The 12,315-nt window shown below is 38.4% G+C and overlaps 1 protein-coding gene across 1 annotated transcript in view; it reads left to right on the forward strand.

The window, feature by feature from the left end:
* Positions 1-3,732: 3,732 nt before the first annotated feature.
* The window catches only part of LOC136872540 (sodium- and chloride-dependent glycine transporter 1), a 189,994-nt gene continuing 181,411 nt past the window's right edge, over positions 3,733-12,315 (forward strand). The window contains exon 1 of the mRNA XM_067146341.2: positions 3,733-3,834. Coding sequence (XP_067002442.2) covers positions 3,754-3,834 — 81 coding nt within the window. The 5' untranslated portion in view covers positions 3,733-3,753. The remainder of the gene's footprint in view (positions 3,835-12,315) is intronic.

Genomic DNA, 12,315 nt, shown 5'->3' on the forward strand with positions numbered 1-12,315 from the left:
GGCAACCTGGAAGAGTACAATAAGAAATGATTTCATATGGGCTGCCGTTGTTAAAAGAACAGATGTTAAAGGTTGATTTATTACAGATCTTGCGGATGGAAAGTTAGAACCTGACAGACTTTCAAAGCCATATTTGTTCTGTAAATACCAATCAAATACAAAGATTATATTGCTGTCATAGTAGATGCTATTGAAAAATGAAGTTCTGTGCATGGTGCAGGTATCTATATATATAAAATAAGAGTTTTGTCTGTACATTGCTCAGAATTTGAAAAGAATGGTATTTCTGTATCGGTCATGTCCACAGTAACAAGGAAATGCATTTTTTACTTTTCCGTAATGTCTGTATGTCTGTCCGTCTGTCCGTCCGTCCGTCCGTCTGTCTGTCTGTCTGTCTGTCTGTCTGTCTGTCTGTCTGTCTGTCTGTCTGTCTGTCTGTCTGTCTGTCTGTCTGTCTGTCTGTACACGCATCACGAGAAAACGGCTGAAGAGAATTTAATGAAAATCGGAATGCAAAGTCGGGTGATGAACCGCTACAATCTAGGCTATAAATTGTTTTAATCACGCTGAGTGAAATGGTAGTTTAGGGGAAGGCCTGAAATTTAACTCTCAAATATTTATGTTATTAATGGTCGTGTCTTAATGAAAATCGCTAGACAAAGATGGGAAATAAGTCGCTACAATATACGCTATACACGCTGAGAAAAATGGTAGTTTAGGGGAAGGCCTAAAATTTAATTGTCGAATATTTATTTTATTAGTGGTCGTATCTTCACGAAAATTGGTATGCAAAGTCGGGGAATAGGTCGCTATAATCTAGGCTGTCAATAATGTTATTCGCACTGAGTGAAATGGTAGTTATGGGGAAGGCCTGAAATGTAATCTATATATAAAATAAGTGTCTTGCCTGTGCATTGCTCAGAATTTGAAATGAATGATTTTCTGTATTTGTCATGTTCACAGTAACAAGGAAATGCAAATTTTACTTTTCCGTAATGTCTGTCTGTCTGTCTGTCTGTCTGTCTGTCTGTCTGTCTGTCTGTCTGTCTGTCTGTCTGTCTGTCTGTCTGTCTGTCTGTCTGTCTGTCTGTCTGTCTGTCCGTCTGTACACGCATCAATAGAAAACGGCTGAAGAGAATTTAATGAAAATCGGTATGTAATGTCGGGTGATGAACCATTGCAATCTAGGCTACAAATTATTTTCTTCACGTTGAGTGAAATGGTAGTTTAGGGTAAGGCCTGAAATGTAATTCTCAAATAAGTTATTTATGTTATTAGTGGTCGTATCGATAAATACTACATAACTAACATAACTTTAGTTATGTCGTAAGTTAGTAGTAGTTGTGTAAGAAGTTATTAAATTTCCGATCACTTATGTCTTATACATTGTTACCGTACCGCATATAATCAGAGATATTCATGAATTTGGATTTTTGTTACTAGGTCCATATCAGCGCCGAGTCACGAGAAAATGTGTAAACAGAATTTAGTGAAAATCAGTATGTAAAGTTTGAGAATAAGGAACTACAGTCTACGATATCAATAATTTTGTAAGACACCTAATATCACAGAGTCGAAAGAAAACTAATGTGAAGGCCTGCAATATAGAAAGCTCATAAACTTTATCAACAATAACATTACATTGACCATTGTTTGTTGTGATGTGGTTTTTGTCTTCTGTTTCCTCTCATCCCCGATAGATAGGATCACTGCAGCGTACCGAGGCTTTTTCAATTTGCTTGACGTCACACCGACACAGGTAGGTCTTATGGCGACGATGGGATAGGAAATGAATAGTGGTGTGAAGGAAGCGGCCTTGGCTTTAAGGTACAGCCTGGCGTGACTGGTGTGAAAATGGGAAACCACGGAATACGATCTTCAGGGTTGCCGACAGTGGGGTTCGAATCCACTATCTCCCGGATGCAAGCTCACAGCTGCGCGCCCCTAACCACACGGGCAACTCGCCTGGTCGTACCGACTGTAACAGCCTGCCTGTATATTGGCGGGAAGTAGCTGGGGAGTAAGATAACTTTCTTCTTTAGCATGCCATTCCTCTGGTTCATACATTTTCTGATATATTTGGTACGTAACACACTGGTTCATCATAGTATTCGAGCTATTCAATCCCTACTCTGAGGCACTGATTGGAATGAGTAGTGTGCATATTTAACGGAATAATGACAGAGGAGTGTTCACGGCAGTCTGCGACCTGGTTATTCCAGCTCTGGAACTTTGGACTCTTAGATCGGCACCGTAGTACTGTTCGTTGAAAGTGTGCGGTTTTTAATTTGATCGAGTATTTTATATGATAACATTGCTTTCAATCGCTACATTCCTAATGACGTTTTTGTAATGACCTATGTTCAATTCAGTTAGGAAAACCACAAAGTCAGTCTTTCTGAGAATCTCGTAGCGAAGCACGGGTACAACAGCTAGTATTGAATAAATTGCAAAGAGTGTTGAAAATCAGGGATATTCAATATTTCACAGCATGTGCCGAATTCTGAAAGGAGATTATGTTGATCCCCCTAAAGACATCTCTCCAGGAAAAATGTCCTCTCCTAAAAATTTCCCCAGCTACATCATGTGATATGGGAAGATCATTCTCTGCTGCATGTAAGAACATTATGAACGAGAGCCGTCTTTTAATCGCCGAGGGAAAATACATAATAATTTACTGTGCCGAAAAATTTAATGAACCAATCTGTTTTGAGAGTTGTAACTAATAGAATAACAAATTGGTAATAAATATGTGATACATATTTTACAACACATTTCACTGTTCTTCAGTACATATTTATGTATAGATTTTGCAAACTGATGTACCTAAAAGTCCCATCTCTAGTGATGAGACATAGGCCTAACATCCCCATCCTCTTCTGAGGGGGGGGGGGTGTTAGGGGGAACACATCCACAGTATGCCTCTGTTTAGTATAATTATTTATTTATATTTGTTTCAGAGAGGATGGTTACCTATTTTTACTCCTTCTTAAAACAAAAGTCACCACCACTACCGTCCCCTGCCTGTAGTAAAACGGGACCCAATGGCTTTCATCTGGGATCAGCCGGGCTGAGTGGCTCAGATGGTTGAGGCGCTGGCCTTCTGACTCCAACTTGGCAGGTTCGATCCTGGCTCAGTGCGATGATATTTGAAGGTGCTCAGATACGACAGCCTCGTCTCGGTAGATTTACTGGCACGTTAAAGAACTTCTGCGGGACTAAATTCCGGTACCTCGGCATCTCCGAAAACCATAAAAATGTGGTTAGTGGGACGTAAAGCAAATTACATGATTTTTATTATTATCATCTGGGGAGCGTGGGTTGGCGATCAGGGTTCCTTAGCTGAGTCTGGTATTGCTTTGCCACGTCAGGCTCCTCGCTTTCATCCTTACTATACGACCTCCCTTGGTCAATTCCTTTCTGTCTCCGACGATATTAGGTTTGCGACTCCTAGTGAGTCTCTCATTTTCACGTCCTTCGTAACCCTTCCTTTCCCTTCATTATTCGAATTGTCGGTCTTACTTATTTCCTTCTAGTTAGTACTAAGAGCAAGAGACAGGACTGGCTCGGGGCTCAGGAAAAGTAGGTTCCCGGCTCTGAAGGTGGCTGTTGAAACGTCTCCGAACATTAAATATTGGACACGTCCTAAGAAGAAGAGAGAGGGGGTCAATTTATTAGTTAGTGCAGAGTGAGATCGTAGCGGCAGTCAAAATATAAGTTAATAGAGGACGACAGTCTGATCGTAGGGAGTTAATGGTGGCCCAGGATAGAGGAACACAGCGTGTAGTAGGTTGCGGCCCACGCGCCATGGCGGTCGAGCAGAAGCAAGTGGAGGTATGAAACTTTATTGATGCTACAGAATTGGAGTGATGTTGGTCGTATTATATTCATTTGTTAAAGGCACGCAGAGAGGTTCTTAAATGTAACTATAATCAAACATAAACTTAGTCATAATGTAGCCTAAATGTCTTCAGAACGAGTGGCCCCAGTAGTCGAGAGCGGTGGGTTTTGTATGAGCTCTCCGAAGGTAATTGAAAGTGTTTAAATACGCCAGCGTCCTATCAATAGATTAGATTCACTGGCACGTAGAAGAGCTCTAGTCCCCCAGAGTCTCAGGAAACGACATACGCAGATAGTGGGAAATAACATTACTAACCTATCTTAATATAACCATTAAATCTTGAACATCATTATTATTCAGTATAACAAATGGCGTGTTTAATTTAGTAGGCAAGTAATATAGAAGATGAAGAATAAAATAACCAACGTTGACCCTTGAGGAACACCCTGCATTTAGTAAGATACATGACGGCCATATTTTATTTCTCAAATAGGTCTATAACAAATTATCAATTTCAGCACAGGGAAGTTCCCACTGAACCTTGAACATTTCTTTGCCAAATTATCATGTTCCTGTCTGCGATTATTTTCGTGATTTATTATTATTATTATTATTATTATTATTATTATATATATATATATATATATATATATATAATTCGCTGGGGCCATCAAGGACCACGTTAAGTCTTGTTGCATTTGACACTGAACTTGGCCTTCTTTAGAGCCCAAATTTCCCTCATTCTTTGTGAGTGGGCCTGCTTACGCTCCTCTGTCCAAGGGGCACCGTGTCTTCTCTTCGTTTGCTCGTCTCGGTTTAGCCCGTTCGTCAATATTTTCTTGCAGAAGAGATCTCTGTTAAGGGCGTCTTCAGCTGAGATATGTAGCATTTGCAGGTCTTCATTGGTATTTCTAAACCAGGGAATTGTGGTTTTGGGGTTTGAATCAAAAAAGTGAAAGATTTCTTTAGTTAACTTTCTTCCGTCCATTCTTTTCAGATGACCGTAAAATCGTGCCCGTCTTTTTCTGATTGTGTCGGTAATTTTCTCTATTTTGCTGTAGACTTCCTTGTTGGATCTCTTTGGATGGATTCCATTTTTGTACTTTGATCCCAAGATTTCTCTCACAATTTTGCATTATTATTATTATTATTATTATTATTATTATTATTATTATTATTATTATTATTATTATTACTATTATTATTATTATTATTATTTCCGATAAGGCCTGCTAGGGACCACATGCCAATTTCAATTCAATTCTTCATACTTTTTTTTTGTTTTCTGTTCCGTTCCTTCCAACATCCTTTCACTATGCTGTTTCTTTCTGTCCTCAGACCACTTCGCACCAGGTTTCTTGTTCAATCTTCCTTGGAATCCTTCCATACTTACTACCCTCTTTCTAACAATCTCTTTGTCCATAGTTTCTTCTTCTCTTATATTAGTCATTTCTAAATCTTTCTTTACTTCTTGTTGCCTTTTTGTCTCAAATGTACATAAAAATCCTTTTTAGTAATCTGGAATCATCCATTCCGTAAATATGTCCAAGATATTGCAATCTCCTTTTTCTTATGGTTTCTGTTGTGTTTTCTATGTTCCTGTATATTTTATCATTAGATCTTAATTTCCATACTTCTGTTGTTTTCACGGGGCCTAAGATTTTTCTCATGATTCTCCTTTCTAGTACTTCAAGTTTATCTAATCTATAGTTTAGTACCAGGCATTCACTTGCATATAGGCATTCCGGTTTCACCACTGTAATGTAATGCCTTATTTATTTTTAGATAGACATTTTTTGTTATCAAAATTACTTGTATTACCATATGCTCTTTCCAACTTGTGTACCCTTTCTTCTACTGCAGATTCTCTAAACCATTTTCTTCATTCATTTCTCCTAGATATTTGAATTTCGTTACTCTTTCCACTGGACCAATATCTGTTGCCAAAACGTTTGGAGCGTTCTTGATATTTGTAATAAATTTTGTTTCTTCTACAGAGATTCTCAAACCTGTCTTGTTGGCTATTTATTCCAAGAGATTGATTTGTGTTGTTGCACTTGTTAGGTTTTCTGACAATAAAAGCAAAATCGTCTGCAAAAGCTAGGCTATTTATTTCAATGCCTTTGTTTTTCCTCCCCAAAGTTACCGGCAAAATGTTATGTTCCTTAAGTTTTACATACCAAATTCTTACAATTTTCTCTAGAACACAGTTGAATCGAAGGGGTGACAATCCGTCACCTAGCCGTACCCCTGTAATTATCTTAATATCTCAGTTTTGATATCTCGCCCACAACCTTTGAAATTGTGTCAGTAAGCGTTTCACGTATTGGGTTTGCTAATTTAATTTTCACTCCAAATTCACGAATTGTTTCATCCGCGGTTTCTCTATCAACCGAGTCAAAGACCCTTTTAAAATCTACAAAAGTCACAACAATGCCCTTTGAATTCAATATCCTATGGTGAATTGTGGATTTTAAGTTAAATATTTCTTCTGAACAAGATCTACCTTTCCGAAATCCAACTTGATACTCACACAGTTGCTTTTCAAGTGATGATTCTACTCTATTCAGCAATGTTTTTGAGAATACATTGTATGCATTTATTATTATTATTATTATTATTATTATTATTATTATTATTATTATTATTATTATTATTATTATTATTTGAAAAGTGTAATTAAGAAATAATAACTGAATCGCTAACTGCAGAAATGCAACAAGTCCACAAATCCTGATTTTACAGGAATGACATAAAACTGTTTTGACATTTTATTTTCAAACTCATGTTTTTCAATTTTTTTATAGTTATTCAACAGTTAGTATGGTTCTAAAGGATATATACATAATTTGTTAAACATTTATTGTTAAGTGTAAATATTGTTTTCAAAACATGGACATGACCCTTTGTAGTAAGTGAGGTTTAAAAATGAAAAAAACTTTCTAAAATCTTGAAAAATGCTTTATTTATGCAACACTATTGTCATAATGCTATTTTGTTGTTTTAATATCATAACTGGTGTACAGTACTACTTAAGAGCTCCATTTATTCAGCTGGTTGATCGTCTTGAATAGACAAGTAGTTACAGGCCATCACGTATTTCATTCCAAAATCGGAGCTTTTCTTCCGGAATATAAACCAAAGTTTTCTTTATATCCTCAATTTTTGAGTGGTTGATGTGTAATACAGCTGAATAGGCTTTATTATTTGGTAGTTCCAAGCCCTTTATAGTGTTTCGTAAATCAAAAGTATCACTTGTCAATCCATTCAATCAATCTCAATCTCCCCCGACATCTCAGAAGAAACTGGCATCTCGCGGTATTTTGAAATTGAAAATGTTATTTTGTTAAGTTTTACTACATGTTTCCCATAAGAGTCATTGCTTAAGCATGTTCTCTTGTAAAACTTAGGCCACCAAGCCCCACAGTCAATGAAATCTTCAAATGACATTTTTTTGACTGTAAACTTTCCGGGAATTTTTGAGGAAGCCTTAATCAGATCAATGACTTCATCAGTTTCATAATACCTCTCTACTTTCCTTAGTTTTCTCCTCATAATTCCAAAGTCGCAGTGCTTTAGAACTACTGTTTACAGCAGAAAAGGAACAAGTCCCGGACATGTTCCCTATCTGTAGTAAAAGCAAAATTCAGACTGTTGCCATACCTATAAAAATGACAGCAGCAATTCCCTTTTAGTAGAAAACGGTGTGTCTACCCGTTTAGAATTGATTTCTGATAAAAAGTGAATTTGTGAATTGTGTTGCCTTTCTGCAGTTATAAGCTAATTTCATAATAATGGGGAAATCCGTGTGGTATCAAAACTGGCTTCTCACTAAGGTGGCCACTGTTTCAATTGGTGCCAAATCATGTAGAAATTGTAGAATGAAAAGTTAGACTTTTGTGCAACGAATTCCACCTAAAACCAATGTATGATTATGATACTAAGAGCCTCGCTAAACTGCGAGCTCGCTTGGTTTTAATAATAATAATAATAATAATAATAATAATAATAATCCATAGGACCGCGCAGCTGTGAGCTCGCATCCGGGAGATAGTGGGTTCGAACCCCACTGTCGGCAGCCCTGAAGATGGTTTTCCGTGGTTTCCCATTTTTATAACAGGCAAATGCTGGGGCTGTACCTTAATTAAGGCCACGGCCGCTTCCTTCCTATTCCTAGGCCTTTCCTGTCCCATCGTCGCCATAAGACCTATCTGTGTCGGTGCGACGTAAAACAAATAGAAAATAATAATAATAATAATAATAATAATAATAATAATAATAATAATAATAATAATAATAATAATAATAATAATAGTAAGTCTTCCAGGCGTCACAGTCCGATTCGGCTCAAATGCTATATCGCACACTGAGAATAACAAGGCCGCAACTCAAGAAAGCTCAGTTTTACACGAGGGAGCTTTGAAAGTTTGTTGTTTGTAGACAAAATCAGAATATTCATAAAATAAAGTAACAGTTTATTAAAATTAATTAATTCGGTTTATACACTTTCCACTTTGGTATACATACGCTTTAATGTATGCAATTTCATTTGAGATAATTGATTTATATTAATAAAAATTGCACTTGTGGCCTTATAATACCAGCAAGCTTGAAGAAGCACTAACATTATATCGAAATCATAAGGGAAAGAATGAATACCAATTTGCATAAATGAACGCAAGCACACTTTATACTACAACGTTTACTGCATAATAACATAACGAAAACCAATTTTGTTGTATTCATAGCACAACATACCTCACATTCGTAGTTAGCTTCATTAAGATCCTCTTGTTTGTCCTCATTATTTTGATCCTGAGCTTGCAGGCTATGAAAGAACTGGTGATGAATTCTAGGAACGACACTTGTTGAACACAAGTCGAGGAGATCGTTAAGATTACTCTTAGATATTTTTGGTGGACATGAATAAACCTTTTCCAGAAATGGCAAACTTGGACGTCCTCGTTGCTTTTCTCTTACATGTACTGTCTTGTCCGGCTCCATGGCTAAATGGTTAGCGTGCTGGCCTTTGGTCACAGGGGTCCCGGGTTCGATTCCCGGCGGGGTCGGGAATTTTAACCATAATTGATTAATTTCTCTAGCACGGGGGCTGGGTGTATGTGTCGCCTTCATCATCATTTCATTCTCATCACGACGCACAGGTCGCCTACGGGCCTCAAATCAAAAGACCTGCATTGGCGAGCTGAACTTGTCCTCGGACACTCCCGGCACTAAAAGCCATACGCCATTTCATTTCAGGTACTGTCCTAAAGTCCTGGTCTTCGTAGTCTGTTTTTTAGAGCAGAACATTGGGTAGCTAACCTAGTGTACATTCCAAAATTGAAGATCCTCCATGTTCAGATTAATATTTGGTTCTGTTTATTTACCGTTTGTCGTCGCCATAAGACCTATCTGTGTCGGCGCGACGTAAAGCAACTAGCAAAACAAAAAAAACAAAAAACCCGTTAAATGTAGTGAAAATATGCGGAGATAAGCGCCATGCAGTCGCTCGTGATTGAGGTGAGGTGGAAGCACTGATGCTCTCCTTTCATTACTGCCAGCCTTATTCCCATTGTATTTCCACAGGTTGCGAAACGTGGCGAGGACAGTTGGTTGTGTGTCAGTGCTCGAATTCTCAAAATACCAATACGTAGGTGAATTTTGACGTCACTGTTATTTATCAACACTAAATCGTTAAAAGTTGGCACGATATTTTCTAAATGAGAAATTCCAACGTATGCATACAGGGTTAAATCACAGCCGTGGTTCCATTTGGAATAGTTTTTTACAATATACTAGACTTTTCGCGGATGTATCCTTGAGTGTTGTTTTTTCATTTTATAACGTCCGCGGCGAACTCTTCTTCTGATCGAATCCTACCAGCACTCCAACTGACTCATCCCTAGCCCAGGCCATTCCCACTCAGCATTTGAGGGCTAGAGAGCTGACGCCCCACTACTCTGTCACTGCGGCTGTGGTGATGTAACAACGTACGCCCTAGGTTGCTGACCTTACCCTTATAGTGGTGGTGGTGATTGTTGTTTTAAGAGGAAGTACATAAACGTAACCATCCTCTCTGAACAAATTAAGAAAAAATAACTTTGAAAATAAAATAAAAACACTGTATTGAATGGAGTAATTTGAAAAGGAATTAAAAATAAAACACAAACGATTCTATTAAGCCGAAAAAGGACATTGAAAACTTGAAATTCAGAACTCCTTAACTAACCCACTATCGCACATAAAGCGAATGAGGAGATCAGCAGTATTCCCGTCATCGGCTAGCATGAGTTCGAGTATCTCCTGCAGACCGAGGTACCGTCTTAGTCCGGAGAGATCGGCACACTGTGTGAGGATGTGGGCCACGGTGAATTCGGCACCGCAAGAACACAGTGGGGGATCACTTCTTTTCAGGTAGTAAGCGTGTGTTCATCTTCCATGACCTACATAGAAGTACGCCCTCTCTCCGCGTAGGCCGGAAAGACGATCGCCATACGGCAGTTGTCTTCTTAATAGCTCTCAGCTTGTTGGGAGTTCAGATAGCTAGCCACTCCGATTATTCGGACGCCAAGATGGATCGACGTAGCTGAACACAAATATCCGTAGCAGGTACGTTCATAGGTGTAGGTATTAAAAGTGTCGCTTCTTTTGCAGCTTCATTCGCAAGTTCATTTCCCGCATTGCCAACGTGGCTTGGGAATCACGCGAAAATGATTCCGATGCCTCCATCACACAACCTGGCTAGAAGATCATAAATACAACGCATCAATGAGTATTGTGGGAAACACATGTCAACATACTGCAGAGAACTTAACGAGGTGGTATATACGAGAAAGTGGCCCAGTGCGAGCTGCAGAGCTTCTAGGATGGCGAAAAGCTCCAATCATTAGGAAGCTAGATCTTCGTGCTAGTCGACAGTACAAACAACCACTAGAGTTATTTAAATGTGTAAAACGTATAGTTTCACGACCCCTAAATGACATCGTATTAATTTTGGAGATGTTAGGTCATGTAACAATTATTGTTGTACGCTGACGTGTTTCAAACCTGCAACCAGGAATCGTTTTCAGAGCAATAACAAAGATAAGTAAAAACTCTTAATGGCAATTGCCACTTCATTGTAACTAGGTTCAAGAAAGTAAGACCCTGTTAGAAATTCTTTCTATGTCTTATAAAAAAATGCCATCCATGCACCTCCATTTTTTCCCCCACTCGTTCGCTATCTCTCTCCGTCCGGGCCTGTTTCAGTACTGCCAGTCCGGGACAACACTTGTATGACTTGCCATAGGCACTCGCTAATACACAGCGCGCCTTCGCACATATTTTTATAGCCGTTAACGTTAAATGAACAGTATTAAATATTAATTTGGGCACATATGGTTTTCACTTTTGGACTGTTGACTAGCTCAGCAACATGCTTGTAAACTTTGAATGGATTTGGAGGTTAACACTTAGGAATAATTTCCTTGTGAGTGAAATAAAGTGACAAGCTCTTTACCTGGTCATTCAGGAAATAATGCGCTCCTTATTCCTGTAGTAGACTGAGTGACTCCAACGCTGCTTTTCGATATTTTTAAAGGACAACAGAACCCACATCCGCACGAGTCAACTAAGCATGACATTTCCGCTCCACTTAGGTGGTCCCCAATAATAATAATAATAATAATAATAATAATAATAATAATAATAATAATAATAATAATAATAATAATAATAATAATAATAATAATAATAATAATTGTTACCATGTTTTCGTGGATCACAGAGAGGTGAAAGAAGGTGCTGGTTTGAATGGGTCTATCTATGGTAGACAAAGATTAATTTAGAACTTTAAAATAAAGGTTATATTCCTTTTCAGATATTAAATTTTAACAAACAACAAGATTTCAGGTACGGAGGTAGTTTTGTACAAAATTGAAAAACAGAAAACCTAGAAAAGGTTAGTTACAAAATTCGAGCTTCCAGCTCCCTATTTACAAGGTCCCTACATCACTAATGTTGCGTTTAGACAGATAGGCAAAGAGAGGAATTTCCCTATTTCTTTTCCAGGGTTTTAAAAACACAATTTTCAAGAGCACTTTGCTCCAAAGGTTACAAGTTATGGCCTTCCAAAGGCACCATTTAATATTCACACAAATATATTTTACATGTGAAGATCCTCAATGCTCTATAATTCTACCAAGGAGACTGCGCTCTCACACTCTTAGGCCTCAAGGGCTCTGAACTTTGGAGCGTGGTTTGGCGATCACGGGGCTCCCAGCTGAGTCCTGGCATTGCTTCCACTTACTTGTGCCAGGCTCCTCACTTTCGTCTAGCATATCCGACCTCCCTTGGTCAACTCTTGTTCTTTCCCGACCCCGACGGTATTACGTATGGAGCCCTAGGGAGTCTTTCATTTTCACGCCCTTCGTGGCCCTTGTCTTCTTTTGGCCGATAACTTCATTTTTCGAAGTGTCGGACCCCTTCCATTATTT

This window comes from Anabrus simplex, chromosome 4, assembly GCF_040414725.1.
Source record: "Anabrus simplex isolate iqAnaSimp1 chromosome 4, ASM4041472v1, whole genome shotgun sequence".
Taxonomy (NCBI): Eukaryota; Metazoa; Arthropoda; class Insecta; order Orthoptera; family Tettigoniidae; genus Anabrus; species Anabrus simplex.